This window comes from Manacus vitellinus, unplaced genomic scaffold (assembly GCF_001715985.3).
Source record: "Manacus vitellinus isolate BGI_N305 unplaced genomic scaffold, ASM171598v3 scaffold_23_pilon, whole genome shotgun sequence".
Lineage (NCBI taxonomy): Eukaryota > Metazoa > Chordata > Aves > Passeriformes > Pipridae > Manacus > Manacus vitellinus.
Genome location: NW_021939718.1, coordinates 918,265 through 945,035, shown reverse-complemented (window position 1 = coordinate 945,035; position 26,771 = coordinate 918,265). Strand labels below are relative to the sequence as shown.

The window sequence follows — 26,771 nt, the reverse complement described above, 5'->3', positions numbered from 1 at the left end:
TTTTGAAGATAAGGCTATGGCATAAATTTTGAAATTAAGTAACTTTTTCTCAATTATTTTTGCAGTGGAAGAGGATGCTGGATTAATCATGATTCCCGTGGTGAGAAAGCATGGAACTTACGGCAATGTCACAGCTGATTTTCTTTCTCAAAGTATTTCTGCACTTCCTGATGGTGTTGACTATATCATCCATAATAATTCTGTAATTTTTTATCATGGACAGAACCAGTCTTTTATTTATATCTCTATTATAAATGATGAAGAAAGGTAATGAAATTTTCATACATTTATTCAACAGTTTACTTCTGATAAATCCCTTTTTAGCGTATGCAATATGTCTATGCGTAGAGCTGTGTGCGAGCTGAATTGAAAAACAAATTTCTTCAAAGATAAAAAATCACCTAAGTTTGAAGGGGAAAAAAAGAAGCTGTTATAGTGTCATAGTTTCTAACAAATATTATGCAATCAAATACAGTTTTTAATTAGATTATTAGAAATTTTGGGTGTCAATGGTACTGCTGTGAAGAATAAAATATTTTTCTATATTGTTGTTTAACTTAACACTAATAGAAATTAGAACATTGTTTCTTTTTTTAAATATCACCATTCTATACAAATGGGAGAAACCTTCTACATTATGTCTACAGAGATGATTTCTGTATTCCTTTAAACAGATGCGATTGGGTACATGATTGTATTAATAAGTACAGTTTTAATTTTATTTTTTTTTCACTCGGATGTCTCAGAATCTCTTTTTCTTTTTCCATATAGTGAATTTGCAGAGCAATTTGAAATCCAGCTGACAGGAGCCACTGGTGGGGCAGTCCTGGGGCTTCACCTGGTAAGCCAGGTCACCATTGCAAAAAGTGACTCCCCCCAGGGCATGGTCCGATTTCTCAACCAAAGCCGAATTAACCTCCCCAACCCTGATGCACCCACAACAGTGTCCCTGGTGCTGGAAAGGACTGGAAGGCTGTTGGGGGAGACTCAGGTGGGCCCTGGCTGTCAAAGACTGAATGTTTTCTGGTCAAAAAGCTCTTGCATTTTCCTTCAAGAGCCTCCTTGGTGATTGATTTCTAATAGGATAATTACAGCTTTTTATTAAACATGAATTGAATATGATTGTAGCATAACAAAATGTCGTTACCTTTCTAAACTCCTCTTTCGTCTCCTGCTTTCCTTTATTATGGTCTTGTTTACATTGTTTTGAACTAGCTCTCAATCTCATAAAAAATATGGTTAACTACATGCACTACCACTAATTTAATTTAATTCAGGAAATTGCTTACTATAAATTTTCTAGATTATTTTTTTACTTTATACAGGCCACTGACGAAGTGAAAGTATAAATATGAGACAAGACAGGCCTTTCACATTCTGGGCAAATGACTGGAAAATATGCATTAAAAGCCTTGAGATCTTCCTCTCCTCATAAAAAAATTGCATCGGTCTTCTCTGACTTTTTCTAGAAGTCATTGGAGAAAAGTGTAAAACAATTAAATTATCAAAATAATAATTGCAAAGGGCTGAATATGACCTCCTCAAAAGCAGTCTAATTTATGGAAAATTTTGGAAATGTTATCACTTTTAATCAGGCTGAAGAAATATAGATTATAACTTGCAGGATTAAAAACTTTTATGGCAGAAAATGTTTGTCATTTTCAATCTTGATATCACTTCACAGGGAATGGTTTTGGAGTGCTCATGTGGGAAGTTCTGCCAAATCAATCACAAAAGGGAGGGAAATTGAAACTGGCCTGTGTGATTCCTGTTACATGCTGAAGAAATCTTAGTTTCTTTTCTATTACTCATATCAGGAATTTAATAAACTGGCCTTGTAACTAACTAATGCTTCAAAATTTCCATTTTTAAATTGTCGTGTTTATTTTTCCAAAGGCTTATATATTTTGACCCGTAGAATTAATTTGACTATTTTGTGTTCTGTATTAACAGCAAAGATTTAAACACAGCTGATTTGGCTGATATAAGTACTTGTGGTATTCTGCCATTTCTCCCCTTGGGGTGCTATTATAATATATCACTCCTCTGAATCTGAAACTGATGTCTTCCACAGATTAATTGGGACATCTTGGGACCCAATTCAGAAGAGGTTTTGTCTCCCCTGAATAGTGACATTGGTGACCCTGTGAATGGATCATTCTATTTTGAAGAAGGAGAGGGAGGTCAAAGAACTATTAATTTACAAATCCATCCTCATGAAGAAATTGAAGTTCAGGAGACTTTCATTATTAGACTGAGCCTTATGAAAGGTGAAACAGAAATAGATTCTAAGGCAAGCAGCATTACACTAATAGTAAGTCATTATTGCTCTTCTTTCCTCAGAGGTTTCTTTTGATATTTCTATTTATCTCGCAAAGTGTTTAAAAATTAACCACAGTGATTACATAGTTTGTAATTTGGCTTTTTTGTCCTTTGTACCAATGTGGTGTATTGCTACATCTTCACTTCTGAGTAAAAGGGCAAAGGATCTATCTATCAGTACAAATTGGTATAAAAGCCCTGACCTGGTCTCTTATTTGTGGTTTAACGTGATTCTGTTTGGAGGAAGTGTGGATTGTGCCCTCATTTCTACATGTCAGTTTGTTTGTTATCCCTCTTGACATCTTCTTCAGAGGAAAGGAGAAAATCTGACTTTTCACAGTGCAAGAGAAATACAAAGATTTGCGAGAGAAGGCAGAGAGAGTTATCAAAAACAAATTGCTGCTCTAGGGATACTACAACTAAGGAAATATTTATAAGGGTGCTTTAAGAAGCCCTAGAAAAAAAATCTTTCCTAGAAATTGCATTTTTATTTTAATATCTGATCTGTAAGGGAGTTGGCTCCTATTTCCACAAACCCCTCAGTAAGTCAGGTCACCCGAAATTCATGTTACAACTAGTAATTCACACAGATGGATGTGGATAAGCTCTCTCCTGTAGGGCTGAGTTTACAAACTCATAGTGTTAGAAGAGGTTCTATACACTAGCTCAAGGTGCCTGAGCATTTCCTGCTTTAATATCAAAATATTGCGATATGAGATTTGAAATAAAACTTTATTCTTTACTTCTTTAGACAGAGAGACTAAAAACTGAAAAGGGGACATTCGAAACTTTCTCTACTGTCTCTTTGAACTAACAGATATCTGCCCTTGTATCATCTAGGAATGAAAATATGAACAGTTTGAACAAGAGTACAACTCACACTACTTTTCTAATTTTTGTATGCTTGTTTACTTATTTGCAGATAGAGAAATTTGGTGATCCCAATGGAGTTGTGCAGTTTGCTCCTGAATCATTAATTGAGAATAACTATACAGAACCCACAGGAGATGAAGGGCCACAAAATATCACACTGTTTGTCAAACGAATTCTAGGCACTGTGGGAGACATAACGGTATTCTCACTCTTTTACTAATAAACAGTATTATCTGAAATCATCCTCAGTATCAGTGTGTGGAAAAATATCTGTTGCTTGTTTCTCAAATTAATTTTAGAAAGGTTGCCTGTTAGAGTGAATTTAGCAAGGTCTTTGCTTTTGATGGCAGAAAAGGAGACCATACTTTCATAGTGAGCTTTCTTTGAGATCATCACAATTTACTTTTTTTTAGCCAAAATCAAGCTTTTTTGAACCATCATTCACATGTTTTTTACCTGAAGTTTTTTAGAAGTCAGTGTTTTAACAGGGACTCATTTAAATGAAAAATAGATTTACCAATTAATAGATGCATCTGCTGTGTTTAATAAGAGTTCTTCATCCCTTTCTGATAGGAGGACTCTTGGAAACAGGAAAAACAGCAAGGATATTTTAGTGTAAAAATAGAAATAATTTTTTAAAATGTTCAGAGACTCCGTATAGTTTTATATAAATCTTCTGAAGGTAGAGAGAGGAAATCTTAATAGTACTGTTAGTGGAATAGCACACCATTTGTAAGATAATCTTTTTGCTTCTTTTTATGCCTAAACCAATTTTTATTTTTATACCTGAACCAAATTGTGTTAAATAGCAGTCAGTTCCATATCCTGTCTATGCTGAATCGTGAATATGCAGCTTTCTAACTTTGCAAGTAATTTTGCTTCCTTTTGTTTTGTGCATTTTCCATGCTCATTTCAGGTTTACTGGGATATACACAGTGAATCTGACATCACAGGTGACTTTCTTAAGACAGAGGGCTCTATTGTCATTGCTGACCAGCAGAGTACAGCTGAGATAATTATCTGCCTGTTACCTGATGATATTCCTGAGCTGGATGAGAACTATGTGGTGCAGCTGATTTCAGTGGAAGGTGGAGCAGATATAGACCAAGAGAAAAGAATTTCAAAGATCACAGTGTTTGCCAATGATGATCCTTACGGAGTGTTTGCCCTGTACTCTGATCAGCAGTCAGTATTGGTAGAGAAGAACCTGGATCGATATGTTCAAATTAATGTAACTCGGCATGCTGGGGCATTTGGAGAAGTGATGGTTGAGTACCATGTCATGTCTCATCATGAGGAAACACTAATTGAACCTGAAAATGAGGTGGGATTCCTCACAATTGAAGATGGTGCCAGCTTTGGAGTTAAAAGAGTGCCAATAAGCAATGAGGTGTGTTTTAGCTCCTATGTTATCTACTGTTTTCATCTACTTTGTCATAATACAAATAAGATACTAAACTCTCACTAACATCCACTATGAAGAAGTAGAAAAGACAGTTTGTGTGATGAATTTCCTATTTATTGAGTAGAATGGGGTTCACATAACACATTCTCTGATAATAATTGCAAAATCACTCTATGCATCTGTGTACACACAAAGTGTGTACTTTGTGTTTCCTTACATCATTGCTTTGTGTTACTGTCAGTTCAATATCTTATTATTTACATGTATGCAGATACTTTCTCAAGTTTCCCTTTTGGGTTGTAGATGGTGATCTGTCATTACCAACCCACAGAGCAGCAGATTAATGTACCTGCAATTCTCTGTGTTTCACAATTGTCTGTTACTGTTATTACAGTCTTAGATCCACACTTACATACTCTTACATCCATCTTACTTATTTTTAATCCTAAGGATAAGCTAAGGCCCACTGTGTTAGATACAACTTATTAAAATGACAGTTTGCTCTACAAACTCGGACTTCAGCAAACTGCTGACGGATCACCTTCACCATATTGATGGTTTAACTGTATTTCTTTTAAGAAACATATTTAACAGAACACTTGAATATGCTGGTTTTTGTATGCAAATAGAACAAAATCTGTAGATCGTTCTGTTACTTAATTATTTGAACTGGTGGTTAACATGTTTGTTGTGGAATTACACTTCTACCTTTTTAATTAAATTCTCTTTCTCAAAGGCATTTATTTTTCCGGGCTTGAATTTTACTCTGGAACTTACTAATGTAAGCCTGGTTAGGGGAAGTGCCAAGGATGTGCCTAAAATATTAGGAAAAGCAAAGTCTGCTATGCTGCTTATTCCTGAGGAAGCTGCCAATTCACAGGTCAGTAGTCTGTTTGCAGTGTAATGTTTTTACCACAGAGGAAAGGTGCTCCTCATTGCAAAAGAGAGCTGCTATAAGAATTCAGTTGACTCTGTGAAGTTTTCATCATGGCAACCAATATAATGGCTAACAAGATTTTTCCAGTTAGTATTTGTACTGTTCATCTGATACGAATTCTTATAGAAATATCTTAATACAGTTGGAAAAAGTGTCTTCATCTATAGAACATAAATAGTTTAAATAATATGGCTAATTTATACTTTTATTTACATGAAAGGGAAATTCTGAGACTTGCAGGAAACTAATTAATCAGAACAATGCCATTTCTTTAAGAATAGCAGCCCCAAAGTAGTTAACAGCATATATGCAGTATTAAGTACAAAAAGAGATGGAGATTATGCTGAGTTTTAGTGCAGATATCTCTAAATTTGCCAAATCACTGAATGATAATTTTTTCATTTTTCTGCTCTATATGAGAGTGAGAAAAGATAATTTGTCTATTCTGGTATGGTATATGTGCTACTGTTCCCTCTTTGTATGTCAGGTAAAGGCAATAGCATGCTAAGTTTTTAACTCATAAATTTTATTGAAATTTTTATTTAATGGTTTTAATAATATTGAAGCAATTTTCTGATTTTTAATTTGCAATGGAACTTAATTCAAATACTCTTTCTGTAAACACTGATTACAGAAAGACTATTATATACTATATGCTACTATGTATCCATTTATCATTGCTTTTATAATGCGCAGATTGTCCATTCAGCCCTATTTACTGCTCAGAGAAAAAGAAAAGTAGATCAGAGTAGCAAGAATAATTTTTTGAACAATATCATGTGGCAACAACTTACTTTTCACTGGATACACAATTAATAACTTATTTTACACCTTTATCTGTCAGCAGTGGGGGCAACTTGATTTGATTTTCTTCTAAACAAGAGGCACAAAATGCTGTATTCACTGGTTTTGGTACTGAAATGTCAGTCATACTTGTTCCTTTTCCCTACAATCTAATTCTCAGAAATCTAAAATGTATTGTTAAAGAACCTGATGGAATAATATATATGCATATACACACATGCATAGATGTATGTACATACATACAACTTTATGAATGCATCCTTATTGTAAAATGCCCATTTTACAAAATATAGTATGCTTTTACATATGTTAAGAGCCATTTTTATTCAATTTTCTGACAAAATCTACTATGTTTCCACAGGTTGGCTTTAAATCTGTGATATTACGACTTACAAACATTGCATCAGGGACAGGCCATGCCATCATAACCAGAAAAGGAGTTTATGGCTCTGTAACAGTTAGCTGGATTTCAGGATACCCACCAGACCTAGTCACTGACTCTGCTCAGACAGGCAATATTACTCCTTCACTTGGTGAGTACCTGTCACAATAAGTTATGTACAGCTACAAGTACAACAACTCTGACAGTTGTATAAGTGATGATACCACGTTTTAGTTATTTGTACCTCTGTACCTGTTTCTTTCATTAATGAAGAGTCACTAGAATGAAATTGTGTGATCCTATTTTTATCTGTAAGTATTTTTCTTTTATGAGCTAATCTTCATAGATAGAATGCTATGCCCCTGAAGGACAGCTTTATATAGAAAAGACCCTTATCATGAAGATTTCTTCACCCTCAGTGGAGTGGAATTGTGACTAAAGTCCCTATCTCCATATATCCTCAGATAAAAAGAGAATTCCAGTTTAGTGAGTTGGTTAGAGCACGGTGCTAATAATACCAAGGCTGAGAGTTTGATTCCCCATATAGGCCATTCACTTAAGAGCTGGACTTAATCATCCTTGTGGGTCTCTTCCAACTCAGAATATTCTGTGATTCTTCTCCTTTCAGGTACTGTTATGTTTTCCTCCAGGGAGGAAAGTAAAGTGATTTCATTTCAGGCTATTCCAAGCCTAAATAAGTGTGAGTCATTTGCCATCACTTTAACAGCAGTGCACAGCAATGTGTCTGGTGGGGCTCGCCTGAGGTAAGGATGTTACTTACACTTTCAAGTTGCAGAGATGCTGTAAGAATTACGACCTGTATATAGGCATATACCTCATACAAATCCGTATTAAATTATAGGTAGCTAGAAAATTTTAGTGCCTTCTTTGATAAATTTGTATGTCTTGTCTCAGGTGGAAACAAGTGTCAGTACTGCAGATCTAACCTGATTGGAACTGAGACTTTGCTTCAATTCCAGTCTGTTTCTTGTCATTGGGATCCAAAGTGCCTAGAATGTTCCTAGAATGATGGAAACAGTTAGGAAAATGAAGAACTGAGAACAATAGTTAACCAGGAAGCTGAAGAACGAAATAAACTTTGACAATTTTCAGTGTCCCTAAAACTCCATATTTAGAAGATCTTAGATAACAAACATTAATTAAAATAAATAAAATGAAACAAGAAATGCTGTAGAAATGCTTAACTTATATAAAACCCTCTTTTTATTCTTAAAAAAAAAAACACATTACTTTCAGTGTAGGTTTTCATCTCAGTTAAGCTGTTATCTGTTCTTCAAACTATTTTCATTCTTCTTTACTCGTTGATAGCTAAAAGTGGTATGAAAAGAATGAACGTAGAGTGACACTGTGTGAGAAGGCTATTGGTTTCACCATATTAGACTTACACTGGCAAATCTGAAGGAAGCAAGGAGCTAGCAAGGTGGCTAAATTCCTCAAACTGACCCCTTCTCTTGGGCTTGTCCACCCTATGGACTGGTGTTCTCAGGGCTCACGTTCACTGTGCGAGTCAAATACCTTGAGTGTATAAGAATGACCTTTCCTAGAAAACGTGAGACTACATCCCACAGCAAATAGAGCTGACAATTACTTTGGAGATTTTTTGGCTTCTGTAGTGGTGGAGGGGTCTCGTTTGTTAGCCAAAACCACTCACTGTAATTGTAGTGTCATTTGGTAGCCTCTGGCACTGAATAATGGGTCAGTTTTAGAGATAAATTTACTACCCAAGATTTAACAGTGTCTTAGTCTAATATTTTCTGATAAGAAGGGGATATATTTAATATGAATAAAATAAAGCTAAAACTGATATTGATAACAAGGCTCAGATCTGGAAAAAAGTATGATGAGTAATGTTGTGAAGGGGCAGTTAGTATTTCAAAGCTCCACTGTATATTTTAAAATAACTTTCCGTTCTTCTCTAGCTTCCTGGCTAAAACTGTAGATCTGCTAGCATCTGACTACTCCTCAGTTTTCCCTCGGTACAGGAAGTTTGTTCAGTGTTTAAAACCGTTATTACTTGTAGTGGCTGTATTGTATTCGTGCATTATGTCCACAACAGGAAAACATACTTTCCTTTGCCTCTCCGTTTTCCAGGAAGACCATATTTTATATATAATTTACTCAGTATCCTGTACTGACTTAGGATGTGTTGAGTCCATGGAGGGCTTTTTAATTCAATCACTGCAAAAGCATTTTTCAGTGACCCTCTTTATGTCTTGCTTTATATAGTTGCTATTTCTTTCCTCTACCGTTACACATTTTCTAATCCACTTTCTTACAGCCATCATTGATTTGCACACTGAAAATTATTATGCTTGACTGTTTTACTTTTTGTTATTCATATTTCCTCTCTCAACCTTGGTATCTTTTCTATTTCAGGTCAGGATTTACTATAGCTGAAATTGAGCCAATGGGGATATTCCAGTTTGATCTTAACTCAAGATCTGTTTCAGTTGAAGAAGATGTACAGACAGTCACTCTACATGTACAACGATTGTTTGGGTTTCGAAGTAATCTCACTAAATTGACATACGAGACCATTCCAGGAAGTGCCAAACCACAGGAGGACTTTATACCCATCTACAATGGAGAGCTTATGTTTTTACATTTTCAGACAAGTGCTGTGATAGAATTATCAATAATTGATGACACTGTGTCTGAAATAGAGGAATTTTTTTTTGTAAATTTGACTTCTGTGGAAATTCTGGATGTTCAACCTGTGAACCTTGCCTGGAGTCCACGTTTAAATCCAGCTTTCAGTGTTGCAACAGTTAATATCCTGGCTAATGATATTCTTCATGGAATACTAAGTCTGGGGCCAGAATTTATTTATGTTGAAGAAGATGCAAACAACAATATGTCCAACACAGCAGTGCTTCAAATCAGAAGGACCAAGGAATTTACTGGTGATATTAAAATAACTGTAAAAACCTTTGGGGGAGTGAGTGCACAGAGTGGTGTAGATTTATATCCTTTTGCAAATGTTCATGGAAAATCAAACTTCACATGGGCAATGGAAGGAGAAGATTTTGAAGAACAGACAGTCTCTCTGACTTTGCTAGATGGAGAAAGAGAAAGCATGGTATCCATAAAAATTTTTGATGATGATGAGCCTGAAGGCCAGGAATTATTTTATGTTTTCCTCTCAAATCCTGAATATGGGGCTCAGATTGTGGAAGGGAAGGATGAACATGGATTTGCTGCTTTTTCAACAGTAATTATTGCAGGTAAAATCATTTCCCCCAGAAAACGAGTAAACATATTTGAATTAAATAACAGTAAATTATTCTGGTAGCAATTTTGATGTAAAGATTGTGATTCTATGTGTTAATAAGCACGGTACTCTGTTCCCAAATCTTAGGTTTTCCAGATCAGAGGAAGCATTTAGTCCGCTAAACCCATTGTACATCCCTTAGTAATGTAGCTCAAAATACATTTTTAGATGGTGCTTATCTCTCTTCTTTTCCTATTTTACTTCATGATAGGAGATGGCTGAGCAGAAAGCGTTTACCTTGCAGCTGTAGAAGCATTTGCAGGCTCATTTCGATTTGCCATTTTCCTTGTGCCAACCCTTCCCCTGGTACCTGAAGTTCCTATCTCAAAAGATCCATGACTTCCAAATTTAAAGAACAATTGGGATGCTTTATGATACAGATCTGTGGCTATGAGAAGTGTCACCAACTAATTTTGATCTGAATATGAAAGTATCCAACAGGAACCTGTTGCAGAGGTGCTGGGCTTCCATTATTCATTCTCATTTCTCAAGTATACATTCAGGAATGCTTTAAGCTTTTTTAACTTTTTTTTTCCTTTTCCTAACTTGATCTAGAACATATGATTTTGTGAATGAAAATGTCATGGGGCATTTGAATACAGGAAGACTTAGTTCCTAAGATTACCATAAAACCATAAGATTACCTGAAACAGGAAAAACATAAAAATTCAGTGATCTGTTATTTAAATAATGCGTTTTGACAGCAGTCCTTGATGGGAGACAATGAGCATAAGTTAAAATGAGATTTCGCCTGGGTGTAAGGAAACATTTTTTTCCTCTGTAGACATAGAAGTTTACAGAGAGGCAGTGGCACAGGTTGCTCAGAGAGGTTGCACAGTCTCTTTCCACCCCTGGAATATTTCAAGCCCCAGCAACACAAAGTCCTGAGCCATGTGGTGTGTTTCAGAGCTGATTCAGCTTTCAGAAGGGTATTGGAACTAGAAGGCCCTTTTAACTAGAGTTGTGCTGGCATTTTGTCAGATGTATTTCATATGCTTTGTATTTTTAAGTTGTCTTTTGCTTTTGCGATGTATAGAGTTTCTACAAAGTATAAAAAAACAGTTTCTGCTTTTTTTTGTTGATACTGTGCAGTTCATATATGCAGTGGTGTCATCCTCTCCTTCTGGGGATGGAAGAAAGGAATAGGCCTGCAAGGCAAGAAAAACTTCCTGTTTTTCTTTCAGTCACTATGCTACTGTGAGAAAGTGATGTCAGAGCTCCAGTTTCTCTTAGCTTTTAGATATCTATCAGGCTTACCAACTGAATATAAACCAATCTTAACTGCAATATAGCTTAAGATTTAGAAACAAGTTGGGAATTGGAACAAGCATGTACCTGCATTTAACTGTATAGATAAATACCACAGGTTAAATGTTTGTGTATGCACATAACCAAACACACAGTTTCTGTTCATCTTATATATACTGACATTTAGTAATCACTGGCATGGAACCAAATAGCCTTTTCAATTGCAGAGTAAAGCCGTCACTACCTGCAAGGAGAAATCCTTTAGGAGCAAGATTTAATGAGGCAATGTAAAGACATTAGTTTCCTCTCATTAACACTGTTTGTTTTTTCTTCCACTACTGTTTTACTGAAGTTATTTACATCTTCCCCTGAGAAAAAATTAGTGTTTTAGAGCTCCCTATGAATTAAAGATGCAAGAGAAAAGCTGATGTAACAATCTGGGGAAATGAATGGGTTCAACAACATTCTGGGTAGGATGAATAAGAAAGCTTGAATTTTGTCTTTGGAAGCCCATCTTTGTCCCAATAACTAGTGTTACAATGCTGTCCATCTAGGCATACATTGGGGTCCACTTCTGTTCAGAAAGAACATTGTAAGTGTTATTATAAATATAAAATAATATGACTAAAGTGATGTTTTATAAGGGCATTATAAGCAAGGCTTTGTCAAAAGCTGTTCTGGACTACTGTAACACCTGGTCTCTTGAAGCCAAAGGACACAGAATTCAATCAGTGTGAATTCAATTATCTGCAAAAATAGTGCCAGGACTCTCATAAGGAATTTACTTTCAAAAACACTTATTCTACAGCTTAAAATAAAATTTGGAAATGCCAACATTTGAAGTTCTAAATAATTATGGAGCGTAAATTAAAGTAGAAATATTAAAAGAAATTTTCTTGAGGTGTCCCCAGATAGTACTTCAAATAGTACTTTTCAGCATGCTTTTGATACCTTATTGTTTGGGGTTTTTTAACAATTATCCGTAAAATTATAATTTACTCTCAGCTTAACTATCTTGCTTATTAGTTTCGTGGACTGTTTCCTACATAGGAAGTGATCTCCAGAATGGCATTTTGGGATTCATTCCAGAAGTACAAAGTGGTTTGGTACTTGATGAAGACTCAGAAAACAGAGAGGTGCTGCTGACTGTCGCACGACAACCGAACAGGTGCAGGCAACAGCTGATTCCAGTGCTCTCCCACACTCTGTAATGGGTTGTGTTGAATCACAGAAGCTGCTGTTAGTGGAAGAGGTTTTCATCACAGAGGTTTAAAATAAGTCTTTGCTTTTCAGCTCTTTTAATAACTTTCCAGAATTTGGCAAAGGGACATTTAAGTTGTGAATGTAATTAGAGCTGTCACAGTGTTGGTGTACGGCAGAACAGGAAAAAAACCCAAATGCTTTCCAGCTTATACTGTAAGACAGCAAGTATGAAGGTTTTGCTTAAGGTGAAGTATTTGCACTGCTAAAGATGTAACTCTAGTTCTCATCTCCTTTTGTAGTATAAGTAGCTGTGAATACTATAAGGAGGAATTAAGAAGTTACATACCAGTATGCTTATGTCTTCATTCACAGAGATAGTATGAGCTTTTTTCTAATTAATATATATATGTAGTACGCTTATGTGGACTTTAAACAAATATGTTCAAGTACTCTAAGTTCCTTAGAGTTATAGGAAAGACAAATTCTGCCTGGCTTTCCAGGCAGATGGTTATTATAATATTAAGGAAAGTACTTGGGAACATCCCTGTCTTCCAAGCACCAGTTTCTTATTCAGATAATCACATGTTGTCTGTAACAAAAATTGAGGAGAATCTGAGTGCCCATAATTGCTTTATTTTATCCCTCTGTTACTTTTTTAATAATCTGAATAGATTTTAGAGGAAGGAATGTAAATAAAAAAGAGCTATTTTTTCATTGTAAAGAAGTTTATTCCCTAATAAGTTTTGAACAGTAACATAAAATGTATGTTACCTCTGTGTTTTATGTTTCTTAAAGTAGTGCTCTCCTTCAGTACATGTATACTCCTCTGTTTTGTTTATAGGGCTTTTGAAGACGTGGAGATCTTCTGGCGCGTGACCTTTAATAAAACAGTTGTTGTCCTTCTGAAGGATGGCATGAACTTGGAGAATGAACTTGTATCTGTGCTGGGAGCCACGACCTGCATGGCAGGTCAGACAATGTGCAACATCTCCATTGAAATAAAGCCTGATGAGGTAAGTAGTTATTGCTTATTTATGTACAGCACTATGATATTGAATTGCAATTTATCAAGATGAAAAAAACTCCTCTGATCCAGAGAAACTGATGTTTAGTTTGAAGATAATAACTTGACATCTGCTTAGTTTCTCTGCAACATGTTATTTGTAGGCTTGTACTGCCTCTATTGTGACTGGTAAAAATTTGGGAAGGAGATGAGTGTTTAGTTTAAAGGCTAAATTACAGATCTCAGATTTTCATGGAACAATAAGAAGAAAAGAATGGAGTTGTTTCAGTGAAATGCTTATTCATATACTGAAGTGTCATCCTTCACACAGTTTTTCATCTATCAAAGCACTTCTTGGGGTGATTTATGGAAAGCATATTCTATAAATAATATCTCATTCCACAAAAGAACTTTTATTCCAATTTGTATGTAATTTTAAATTCCTAAATCTAGCACAGTGATCTGTGAAAGATCTACTCATAAAACTGCGTAAGAATCTCTGAGTGTCTAAAATTCTGTTGCTATGCACATCCAGCTTGTGAATAGTGAAGTTCAGTATAGGAGCCATCATCCACTAAATGGCATTTTTCAGTTCGGTGTGCCTAAGCGTAAGTGCCTGTGAGTCCCAGCTGGCACTCTCAAATACAGATATGATTGAACTAAACACAAAGCACAGCATTCAGGCTTTTTATTGAAAAGAGAAGGAAAAAATATTTTTGTGTGAATAACTAGGGGTTAGAGTAATCCCTTAGGAAAGGAAGGATTAATGTTTGATTAATGTTTCTTTCAAAGTCTGGGAATTTTAAACTTTCTAAGAAATTATCCTAGCAGCCCGGCTAGTGTCAAAGCTGAGGTCTAGGCAGTGGAAAAGGACTGGATGAGAAAGTTTCCGTGTTTTTTTCTGACTTCATTTTAGAGAATAATGCAAGATGTTGGATATGGGAAGTAGAGATTTCCTACTAGGAACCAGGATGCATTCTCTTAGTTCAGTAAGAGGACCATTTTCCATCTTCATATGTTATCTTTACAATACAGACCCAATGAATTGCTGCCTTGCTGACTAAAATGGGGTTTTGAACCAATTTAGTCCAAAGGAGTGATATCACTGTTTAATGACAGAAGTGCAGAAGCTGCAGAGACTTGCAGTTGTGACACATGAAGCAAAAGTCTGTGCCACTCTAGCAAGTGCTAATGGAAGGCTAAAGCTCCCCAAGCATTCCAGTAAAATTGTGCTTGTCATCAGTCAAGATCATTTAATTTAGAGAAATATTTAACAATTTAATTGAAAATATATACTGTTTATCCTTCCAAATATTTCCTAATTCTTCTTCCAGTTCTGCTTTCATAAGTTAGTTTATAAAGTAGTAGTCAATACATTACAAAACGATGAAGTAATAAACACATTAATGACCATTTTACATTTTTATGTGACACATTCTAGCTTTTGTAACTTTTTACTTAGTCATCTGTACTGACTTCATTAGCTAAAATCCTAGAATTAAAGTAGGATTTCCAAAAATTCAGTGCTGAAATAAAAAGCTATGTTCACTAAAAAAAAAAAGTCTTCAGTGGTCATCATTTTTTGTAATGCTATTTTCTTGTAAAGAACTACTCTCTTTTTTTTTTTAAGTTTGCTACTTGACAAGTGCAGGCAATAGGTACAAATAACATCTTTCCGATCATTTCTGGAATCTTAGTAATAATTTTTTTAGATGTTACATTTGTATTGTAGGTACAGAATCAAAGATGAGGCTAAACATGATATTGTAAACTTAATACTGCTACCTTATTTTCAATAAGTAACCAAAATCTGATAGCCTGTATTTTCAAAATGACAGATTTCTCTGTTTCTGCAACCTCAGAGAAGTTTATCTGAGCTCTGGGATTTTCAATCAATTCAGTTAAGTGTGCAAATCTACTGAGATTTTCTTGTAAAAACATGCATAAATACGTTAGTGTTTAAATACTAAGGTTGTATGTAAAATGTCAGAACTTTGACTGAGTTCAGTACTTGAATACAATCAAGTTAATTAATTGCAATTTCAAAACTGCATACTTACTACTGTGCAGTTTTTCCACAGGTGAGTAGATGTGTACATGCCTGTTTGTAAGATAAAAAGAGAATGGAAGAGCAAATTCTTCAGAAGATGTACATCTATGTAAATCCATAATCTGGAATCTGGAGCTCTTGAAGAGTTTACTGCCATGTATGGCAAATTTACAGCCACAATACCTGTACTATATAAATAGCTACTTCAATGCAATAAGTTTCATGTGAAAATCTGGAATTTAATTATTGTGACTGAAAGAGTGGTGCCTATTGGAATATTGTTTTTAGGATATAATTCATTGTAATTATAGCACATTTCAGGAAGCATGCTTGTGGTAAGTGTTAGTACAAGTAATCCATTGTGCATGCAAAATAATATATACATTTTTTTAAAGCTGAAAGTAATTAATACGTCTTATGATGATATGAAAATCATTCCTCACTTACAGGTACCTGAATTTGAAACTTATATTTTTGTTGAGCTGTATGCTGTAAGCACAGGAGCTGCATTGAACAACAGTGCCAGATTTGCTTTTATAACAGTCCTGGAAAGTGATCCTCTTCATGGTTTGGTGTATTTTGCTGTGGGATCTCGTTTTGCTGTGGCTTATAAGAAGACAGCTTTAATCAGCCTGCAAGTTCTTAGAGATTCTAGTACATCTGTAACCACAACGGTTAGCTACAGCATGCAGGTAAGACTTATTATTATTTAACTTATTTTTATATTTTTTCTGAACTTTAGGAAAGTAGACTTCTGACTCTTCAGGGAGAGAGTGACTGGGATCCCCTGGGAGACTGCCCTTGGAAACAAGGGAGTGGAACAGAGCTGTCAGATCTTCTAGGAAGACTTTCATAGAGCACAAGAGTTAGTAATCCCTGGGAGCAGGAAATCAGGCAGTGAAGGCAAGAGATTGGAATGGCTGAGTCAGGACCTGCTGGTCAAATCAAAGAGAAAGAAGCAAATGTACAGGCATTTGAAGCAAGAACAGGTGACCTGGGAAGAGTATAGAGATGAACTTCGGTTGTGTAGGTATGGGCTAAGGAAATCCAAGGCAAAGGTGGAACTGAACCTGGCAAAGAACACAAAGAATAACAGGAAGGGCTTCTACAGGTATGTTAACCCAAAAAGGAAGGTCAAAGAAGGTGTTATCCACCCTTATAAACAATGATGGAAAACTGGTAACAACAGATGAGGAGAAGGCTGAGGTACTCAACATTTTTGCCTCAGTCTTCACTGGCAACCTCTCTTCCCACACCTCTTGGACAGCAGGGTTGGGACTTGGGGAGCAGAGTTCCTCCCACTGTAAGAGAAGCTGGTGACCACCTGAGGTTGGTGGCCACCTGAGGAACCTACATGTACCTGAGTCATAAGCTGCAATCATCAGCCATGGGAAGTTCAACAAGGGAAGGTACTGGATTCTGCTCCTGGGATGGGGCAACCCTGGATGTATGGACAGACTGGGGAATGAGGGGCTGGAAAGCAGCTCTGTGGAAGGGGACCTGAGGGTCCTGGCCGATGGCAAGTGGAATATGAGTCAGCAGTGCCCTGGCAGCCAAGAGGGCCAACTGTGTCCTGGGGGGAATCAGACAAAGCATCACCAGCTGGTCGAGGGAGGAGATTGTCCCACTCCGCTCTGCACTGGTGCACCTTGAATATTGTGGCTGTTTTGGGCACCACAATATAGGAAAGATATTAAGGTATTAGAGAGCGTCCAAAGGAGGGCTACCAACGAGTGCACCCTCAGCAAATTTGCAGATGACACCAAGCTGAGTGGTGCTGTTGACACACTCAAAGGACAGGATACCATCCAGAGGGACCTGAACAAGCTCAAGAAGTGGGCCTATGGGAATCTCATGAGGTTTAACAGACCAAGGAGGAGAGGGATGCTGAGTCCTATTGACAATATATATAATTCTTTCCCTAGGTTTGATGGATTGCTAATTCATGGGATAATGCATTTAATGTAATATTTACATTTTAAAAGAGGATTTCTTTTTAACGTATATAATTTTTACGACTTTAAAGTATGTGTGTTCTACAGCAGCTGGTTTTGAACAAGTCCATCTGTTGTAATGTTGCTAAAACTCTTTTGGTTTGTTTTAAGGAGCTGCAAAAACCTGAACCTGTTGGTCGCACCTTCATATCTCCAGCTGTGGCAGGACAAGATTTTGCCAAATCTGAAGGTTTATTGACTTTTGAACGTGGACAGAGAAATGCATTCCTGGATGTGACCCTGACTCCAAAGACAGGATCTTTAAACCCATTTCCTAAACGTTTCCAGGTTGTACTTTCTAATCCCACAGGCGGTGCCAGTGTAGATGACGTATATGGTATTTCTAACATCACCATTGTCTCAGATTTGGACTCCTTGCCAGTTTGGGGGCTGATTGATCAACTGCATCAACCTCTTGATGACACCATTTTACACAGAGTCCTTCAGAATCTAAATGTCAAAGTGGCCACAGAAACTACAGAAGAGCAGCTTACTGCTGTGGTGCATATAATAGATAAGGTAAACATTTCCTGCTTTTTCTTAAATTACTTTAATAAGTAATATAACAACATACACGTATTATACACATGTTATACACATATCCTATGTGTATAACAACACATAGGATAAAATCAGGGCAGATCACATCCACATCAGTGACTCAGGGGCACAGACTGCAAAAGTAAAAGTAGAAATTGTGAAGTCCCACAATCAAGGAAGGAGTTAGTCTGCTGCTAGTTAGGATGGTGGCAAGAAATACAAAATCAAATAGGTTGAGAAGAGCAACCAGTATTAATTTTGTATACATACCTATAGCTCTAAATTTTCTACTGTGCAAATTTTCCCTTTGGTGCCACAGTTTCATACAGCTTATTATGTTTTCTTGACTTCCCTGCCCCATCTTTGTTGCTTTTAGCCCTGGCACAACCCCTGCTCATATCTTTACAGATGACTCAGTCAACACACCAGCAAATACTACTGAGGCTGGCTGGAATCTGCTGTACTCATAACTAGCCTTTTTTCCTTCAGTAGCTTTGGGAATTGAGTTGCTGGGGTAGCTGAGCATTTAAGCATTGCAGTAAGTTATGTGAAAATTATGGACTAGTTTTATAGCTTTCTGGCTCTTCTGGACTGGTGATAGATCCACAGGATCTGGAAAATGTCTAAATATCTAGACACAAAGTATTATAACAATATTCATTCATTTGTGATTGTTGCCACACAGAAAACAGAGAAAATAATGTACAAAATTCCTAAGAGTCATCAATTTTTGATTTTTCAAAGAATGAAAAATGCCACATTCTTTCTTTAATAATCAAATTCCTAGTAAGCATATCTTTATATAGTTTTGACAGTCTTATGCCTTGGCAGCAGAGATCAGGAGGTGGGAAAAATACTCTGAACTTTCAGAATAAACATTGGAATAACAATGAAGATATCACTAAACAATTTACCATGAGGAAATGTTACAAGCAGACTCCTCTGCACAAAATGTTTTTTGATTTCTTCTCCTCTCGTTAGATTACAGGTGTAGGTGAAGACCAGTTACTCACTGGTAAAAGCAAAAGCCTTTTCTATGAGATACTCTGTGCTCTTGCTAGCCCGAAGCGTGAGGATACACGGGGATACAGCCTGCTTGCTGAGGTGACTGAGAAGTTTGCTTTTTCTCTGTTGACTGGGATAAAGTGTGGATCAGCAGGAGAAAGGTTAGTAAACTTGAATCTGTTTGGAAATACATGACAACTTACCAATTTAGAAAATTTAAATTACCTTTTCAGCAAAGGGACTTTTTTACTGTCTAATATGTTACCTGTATAAGAAAGTGTTGCACTGTCACAGTCTTACAAAGCCCTTTGTCATAGTGCCAGTATTCTGCTTTGTAAGATTGTGTGTCACACGTAACTGGTACATTTGGATGGAGTAGCTGTGGGAACATGAGTCAGGAGATTTGGCATGTATTAATTCACCTTTAGCTCAGGTGTTGCCTGGAAAAGCATTCATTATTCTTTCTAAGAAAATAATATGTAATTGTATGATGGAGAGTGATGTTCTAAGCCTAGATGAGAGTTAGCAACTGAAAATATCTACTGGCATTTTGTACTTCATGTGTACTTGGTTTTGCTCACTTGAACATTATTTAAAAATGTTTAAAGCTACTCAGATTATTCTCATTTATGAGACAGAGGTTTTAACCAGTAGGTTTCTCCCACTGTGAATCTGTTAGGCAGCTGGTAGTTGAATATGTGTTGAGTTTTCAGAACTTGAAAGTTAACATTCTTTATTTCAAGATTTTTTGCATCATCTGTTGGGAAAAAGAGCAAGATCATGCATTTTAATGCATCTCCTTCTTGTAGAGGTTATAAAAATGCGTGTTTAGATGCATGATATGGTTTGAAGGTCGCTCCCTGCCAAGTCTCCAAACCTTACCACAAGAAGTCCCCCCCCCCCAAAACTTCAGGGAGAAGAGGGAGAAAAACAAACAAGAAAACCGAACCGAGAGAGAGAGCTAAAGCAATATATATATATAAATATATTTACACTTATGTTAAAGTTATATACAATTGAAATATATATACAATTTCACAAGGGAAAGGGAAGGGGGAAGGGAAAAGGAACAAAACCAAAATAAAATATATATATATCCTGATTAGTAGCCCAATATCTAGCACTAAAAGAGTTAGCAAAGAAATATCTCACTACTCTCCTTGGGACAACTGAGGGTCGCTCCGGAACGCTCGCCGGCAACCTCTGTCTCCCAAGGTCGGTGAGGCCTTACCAGGCCTCGCTCCCCAACACGGCAGACTCAACAGCAGGGAACCTGCACCTCCAAGCCGCTGGAAGGAAAGAGCGAAGGCCTCTCCTCCTTTCTTCTTATAGTCTGGCTTATGTAAAAATCGTAGGGAATACTGGGTAAATCTGGGCACTTCCCTGGCTACAAACTGGTCACCAAGGAAGGCCCAGACCAAACTACCACACCTAATTTACCATGAAGGGATTTTAGTTGCAGATCAGAGGGAGGAAATCTTAGAGGGGAAATGGAGAAGCTGAAATACATAATAATTCAACCCCTCTTTTTTTTTCACAGAAACTGAAACAGTGTGTCAATTAAACATCATAAAGCCTAAAAATGATGAAAGAATAAATTATTAACAAATCACAAATACATTTTAGAGTCATTTAGAGTGAAGCTTGGTTCCACTTACCAGCCCTATTGCTTTTTCATTTCAACAGAGGCAAAAATATCCTTGACAGCTGCCCATACATTGCAATAATGGCTCACAACTGGTTTCCTCAGCAAATCAATGGACACAGATTTAATGGAAAAGATGGGGATTCTATTCAAGTACCTGAACATTTATTAGAGGTCTCTGTTGTATTATCACCTCCTCAAGAAGAGAACTGTGAATCTGTGCAGTTCACAGAATACAGCAGTCAGCAGTGGTTCCTTACTGGAGATAAAGAATTTGCCCTGAAGAACAAGGTTTGAAGATAACACAGTTTATTTTTTCAGGAAATTATTTTAATCTAGATATTGCTCAAAATATCATAAAATTATTTAAAATAATGTGAATATTTTTATGGTCTATTAAAATGAGCACTGTGTTAAATTTTAATATGAAATTTATCTTTCCATTGTGCTTATTGTTTCAGGTTTTTTCTATAAGCTTGAAAGGTCAGAGTTCACAGCCTTTGAAAGACAACAATGAGGTCATTTATCGCATTTATGCTCCAGGAGGTCGGATCGTTCCACAAAAGTCCCGGTGTCTCCTCTGGAATCAAGCGGCTGAAAGGTTATTTTATTAACGTGTTTAGTTTTCCAGTTTCTACCAGGAACCCATGTGTTTGCCTAAGATGTGATAACTCCGATTAAATCATTTGCAACTATAAAATTGATACATTTCCTGTCTTTTTTCCTAATTTTTCTGGCCTTTTTACCAGTATATAAAACTTTCCATGTAATAAAACGAGGAGTTGTTCTAGCTCAGATATTTCTCAGACTTCTTCCCCTGGCTTTTTTCATCAAAATACCACTTAGATCGTGTAATCATGCATTAGTTTACAGGGATAGGTCATACATCCCAGAATTATGTCACTGAATTAATATTAATGAATTTGGAGAGAATTATGTTCTGTATCCTGTTGAAATCTGGTTGGTTTAGACACAATTTCATTAGACCAACTGGATGATATCAGTCTGTTGTTTATACGAATTATTTCTCTTCAGGAGAACATGTAGCAGAATTTACCTGTATGCTCTCCTTTTATCTATATGTGATTTCCATTAGAAATAGCTTAGAATGTCACCATAAGTATCCTTTTTCAAAATCATTTCAGCAATACTGAAAAAAAAATCCCAAACATGAATTTTAGTTTCCAAAAGACAAATAGCAGTGTAAAATGTTCTTCATAATGGAGTAATGTACTGAGCAAAGTTAAGTAACAAACTATTTGAAAAGTCAGACAGATATAGAAATCTATCAGAAATTTTAAAACTGTGGCCACAAAGATTCAGTAGTGGAAAAGAAAATGTTCGTTGTAATGTACTTTTGAAGATTTTTAATCATAAATTAAAAAAAAAAGGCTATAAACAATATTTTAATCTTACGTATATGTGCTACTCTGACCACTGCACCTGGAAGATTACAGAAAACACCTATGCAATAGTTTAGAAAACTTGTATTTCAGGGATACAACAATAATTTTCAAGGCTGCTTACCGTGTGAATTACTCAAGTCCATTTCCAACTCTGTGAAACTTTTATTTTGCAGCTGGCTGTCTGATAATGGGTTCTGCAAAGTGATTGATGACACATCAGAGTATGTGGAATGTTCCTGTTCTCATATGTCCATTTATGCAGTTTATGCCCAAACAGATAACTTGTCTTCATACAATGAGGCTTTTTTCTCTTCTGGATTCATCTGCATTTCAGGTAGTTGATTTAAAACAGTTTTCTCATTAATAATAACTGATAAACAGTAAAACTGATTGGTTATTAATATTTTTAGTAGCTGATGACAATCTTCTTTATTTGGTGGAATACTGAAGGAATGTTAACTTCATGGTATTTAAGGTGCCATCTTGTCTGGTATTTGCACAGTGGCAAATTTTGCCGCTGGAAAAAAAAGTCAGCAAAGGAATATGTTTCCTTGTGATGTTTTATTGAACCATATAAAGGAGAAATATGTCATTCATTTGGGGGAAGAAAACTTAAAAATCCTAAATTCACCTGTACCTCTAGCAGCAGTCATCCCCTTTGTCCATTCTCTTTGACTCAGAAGTGATAACCTGGGGTGATAGATTCCATTACACTCTGCTGCCTAACAACTACCTAACATCTTGGGAGAAGCCTGAGAGTTTCACCTATGAGGATCATGACTTTCCTTATTAGCAACCTCAACAGCATTTTCAGAAGTCCCAGCATGTCAGACAGGAAGCAGGAGACCTAAGTTCTAGCCTCCACTTTGCTTCTGAAGAAGATGGAATTTATGCCTCTTACATTGAAGCAAGTTCAGTATTACGTTGCAGGCAATCCCAGATGAAAGTACATTTTTATTAGAACCATAGAATTACTTAGGTTTTTAAATGACCTCTTGTGTTGGTAGACACTAGGAGTAATGGGCTCGCTAAGAAAACATGCTAAAGGGACTTGATTAACCTAACTTTAAGGTACTTAAATGGGGTTCTGGGTCTGCTATTTGTGGGGTTTATGACCTCTAAACTATATCATCACTATATGAGTAATAAAAGTAATACAAGTAGCTAAATCCCCTATTTATCCCTGCTCAGCAAACTGCCCTTACAGATTAAATCTAGACTCCTGAATTGTTTTAAAACCTTGGTCATAAAAAAGAAGACAAAGAAAGAGAAGAAAACTGTTTTTCACCTGGTTCACACAAGTTGATGTTTATGTTTAACAATAATGAAAGAAGTTTTTAACTGATAAAAATAAGCAGATTTTAAAATAGAATTACTGACTTACAGGAAAAAAAGTTTTTACTGAATTGGAATCAATAAAGACCTACAGGTCCTTGTTCAGAACTAGTCATTTGCTGTAGTCATGTGTCATAAGAATGTGTTTTAAATCTTAAAATAGCTTAATTAAGGGTTTACCTTAAATATGAGGCAAATGCCTTGCAGTGTTTTTCAGCTTCTTTAGCTGATTGAAAGTGTTTCCTTACGTGAAGATAAAGGTTACTAGATTTACAGAAATCTAATATGCAAAAAATTGCTTTAGTTTTTAGATCTGTAAGGATATTATTCATTTCTCTTAACATCCCCACCTAGGTATGAAGAATATAAAAAAAATAGAAAAAAGAAACAATATGTAGATAGAAGTATAAATATAACTAATTCTTGAAAAATTTAGAAATAATACTTTTGGCAATGATTTATTTCATTCATATCTTAGAAATACTTGTAGCTGAGCAAACAGTCAGTCTGAAGAGAGGATAAAAGATTTCCCTTAATTATCCAAACTCATGCCCTGCCTAGTGTGTGGAAGTGCACAATTAACTCTACATGAGATTTAGCAGTGTTTTCCTTGATGACTTAGCTTTCCCAGCTTTCCCAGCTTTCTTCCAGGAACTACTTATTGGTAGGTAAGGGGTCTTTCCCATTTTTGTTCAGTTCATGTTCACAATTAATTAGTGAAATGAAAAGTGGTATCATTCTTTCCGACTTCTGCTATAACGGATATCTGTGCTCAACACAGATGTGGTGGGAGACTGGCATTTGGAAGGTTACAGCTATCTCCTAAAGCAGTGATACACAATTGGAGACAATTTTTTATTTATTTTTTTCTAAAAGCATCTTTTTGGATTCAGTAATATGAACACTGAAGAATTACCTTTACTTTATATTTAACTATTATGACAATCATCCATATCATGCAGAAATTACACATGCACACAAAAATTTACAAAAATTGCTTGTTTACATTATGCAATTCACTTAGGTCCCAAGGCTGTGGAAAAGTTAAATAAATGTTAGTACTTGACTAATAAATTCATGAGTGATTCCAGGGGGAACCAAAGTGAACTTACTCTCTCTTAAAGGTTTGGTTGGTTGGTTTGTTTAGATGATCTGCACCTTCAAGAAATATCTTCTGGATTTATAGCATAGTTTATGAGCCTAAGCTTCAAATTTTCCGTTTTTCTTTTTTAATTGTCGTTTCTGTGTAGGTTTCACTTTGGCTATCATCTCCCACCTCTTCTGCACCAGGTGTGCCATGTTTGCAGCTAAACTTCTCACTCATATGATGGTTGCTTGTTTGGGTACTCAGGTAAGAAAAAAGGCTGAAGTCTCAAAATGTTAAGTATATACTTACTTTCCTTTTCCTCATTTTCATAGCCATGTGTGAACAGACCTCCTGCAGTGTAAATGTTTTTGGAAAATGTAAAGTTTCAACATATGATACTCAAAATTAATCCAATATTCTTATCCTGTGCTGGGAATTCAGTTGCAGTTATACATTGTCTGAGAATATATAATAAAAAATGATTTATGATAGAGCAATGTGGGAAAACAGTCCTGTGTGTGGAATACTGTGCTCAGTTCTAGCTGCTGAAAGATTTTGAAAGTGAGAAAGTAAACTTCAGTTTGGGCCCACAGGCTTTTCTGTCTATGAGTTGTTTTTGGTTTAAATACACTGCATTTGAACTTTTATATGAAATTCTAATCTGTACAAGATAATTCTTGAGAACAATTCCCCATGGTGTGCAAGTGTAATAAATTAGTTTAATTACAGAGATACTATTTAAAATGGTTCTGAGTCATTTTGTTATTCATCTTAAACCCCTGAAATCCGTGGCTCTCCTGATCTCTTTTCCTTTTGCCATGGAATAATTTTACAAATTTAGAACAAACCTTTTGAAGGAGTATTTTAGCAGGGTAGCTGTTTAGCTAGTGAGCTGGCTTGGAGAGGAAGTAAAGACAGCTTGGCAGCAGCTGTCAAAGAAAAGAAAGCAGCTTTAAGGCAGAGTGAGAAGAGACTGGATATGTTTGACAGGGGTAAACTGAACTACTGTGCTAGCTGGTCTGAACAGCTGAAGGAAAATCTTTATACAGTTACTTGTGTTGTGATATGTTGGCATATGTTCTGCCTATTGTGAACTAGCCTGATTAGGAAGCCTAAATTTAACAGACAACCCTATATAGATGAGGTGTGTACAGCTATACCCACATACAAGCATTGGGACATTATACATATAATTAGAAATTTACAATGTAATTTAAAGTTTTGTGGTTTTGTTAAGTAATGACTCAGAGGAGCTATTTAAGACAGTTTTAACTGAGAACTTACTATGTGAAAATCAGCTCTCAATAATTCATAGTTTAAATTAAAGGAAAACGTTAGTATTTTCCATTTTTATTTAATAATTTTCAGGCAGTAGCAGACACTGAATTTGTAATTATTAGATCTCAAACCACTGTAGAGAACAAAGGAAGCTGGTGTTTCTGTGTGTAGTTATATTTTTAACAGAAAAAAATTAAAACTGAGGAGCTTTTCATGTTAGTACTGCTTTATACATACCTGAAATTATGTTTATTAGTTAATTAGATAATTAGAAAATTAGTTTTCCTCTAATATCTGCACTGGATGTTTACCAGGTTTGTAGTTTGTTTTTTTTGTTTTGTTTTGTTTTTTTTTTTTAAATTGCCATCGGTGCACTAGTTGCTCGTACCAATAGATGGCAGTCAAACCTTTTCAGCACGTTGCTCAGAAACTTGCTGTTCCAAGGCTGTGCCTGCTTTGTGGTTGCTCTCAATAATTAATTTCTCTGTCAGTGGTGGGGAATAATGATTCACAGCATTCAGCCTTCATTGCATTCTTGATGTGTCTAGAGCTTCCAGAGTTAATGGAGCATTTGTAAAGCATTCAAGAATGAGTTTTTCACCAAATGTTTGGTGAAACAGTACCTCTTTGGAAAGAGGTAAAAGGCTAGATATTTGTAAAACGTTTTCATTCCTTTCCAGTATAAGTTCATGCAACAATACCCTAAATGCACAGAGGAAAAAAATTGCTGGGCTAAGATTTTCAGTGTTGGAGTAAATTTAGGTGAAGATTTGTGTATTGGAAAAATTAAAGTATAATGAGAACGTACTTCACAGTGTCTCAATACAGTCATAGTAATGAATAAAATTCTTTTCAAAGAACTGTAAACCTAGATTACAATCTTAATAGGAACCATTGTTATGGCTGCTGTGCTTTGCCTGGGAGTTCCCAGACAGAATGCATGAATAAGCACTTTATACACA

At 36.0% G+C, this 26,771-nt stretch overlaps 1 protein-coding gene across 1 annotated transcript in view; it reads left to right on the top strand.

Annotated features, from left to right (window-relative positions):
• Positions 1-26,771, top strand: part of ADGRV1 (adhesion G protein-coupled receptor V1) — a 263,198-nt gene that overhangs the window by 98,762 nt on the left and 137,665 nt on the right. The window contains exons 69-86 of the mRNA XM_018072867.2: positions 66-267; positions 772-991; positions 2,075-2,314; positions 3,245-3,394; positions 4,112-4,585; positions 5,337-5,480; positions 6,703-6,874; positions 7,352-7,487; positions 9,121-9,968; positions 12,314-12,431; positions 13,308-13,479; positions 15,969-16,211; positions 17,625-18,032; positions 19,035-19,219; positions 20,745-20,994; positions 21,165-21,304; positions 22,283-22,443; positions 24,695-24,795. Of these exons, the coding sequence (XP_017928356.1) occupies positions 66-267; positions 772-991; positions 2,075-2,314; positions 3,245-3,394; positions 4,112-4,585; positions 5,337-5,480; positions 6,703-6,874; positions 7,352-7,487; positions 9,121-9,968; positions 12,314-12,431; positions 13,308-13,479; positions 15,969-16,211; positions 17,625-18,032; positions 19,035-19,219; positions 20,745-20,994; positions 21,165-21,304; positions 22,283-22,443; positions 24,695-24,795 (4,364 nt within the window). The remainder of the gene's footprint in view (positions 1-65; positions 268-771; positions 992-2,074; positions 2,315-3,244; positions 3,395-4,111; positions 4,586-5,336; positions 5,481-6,702; positions 6,875-7,351; positions 7,488-9,120; positions 9,969-12,313; positions 12,432-13,307; positions 13,480-15,968; positions 16,212-17,624; positions 18,033-19,034; positions 19,220-20,744; positions 20,995-21,164; positions 21,305-22,282; positions 22,444-24,694; positions 24,796-26,771) is intronic.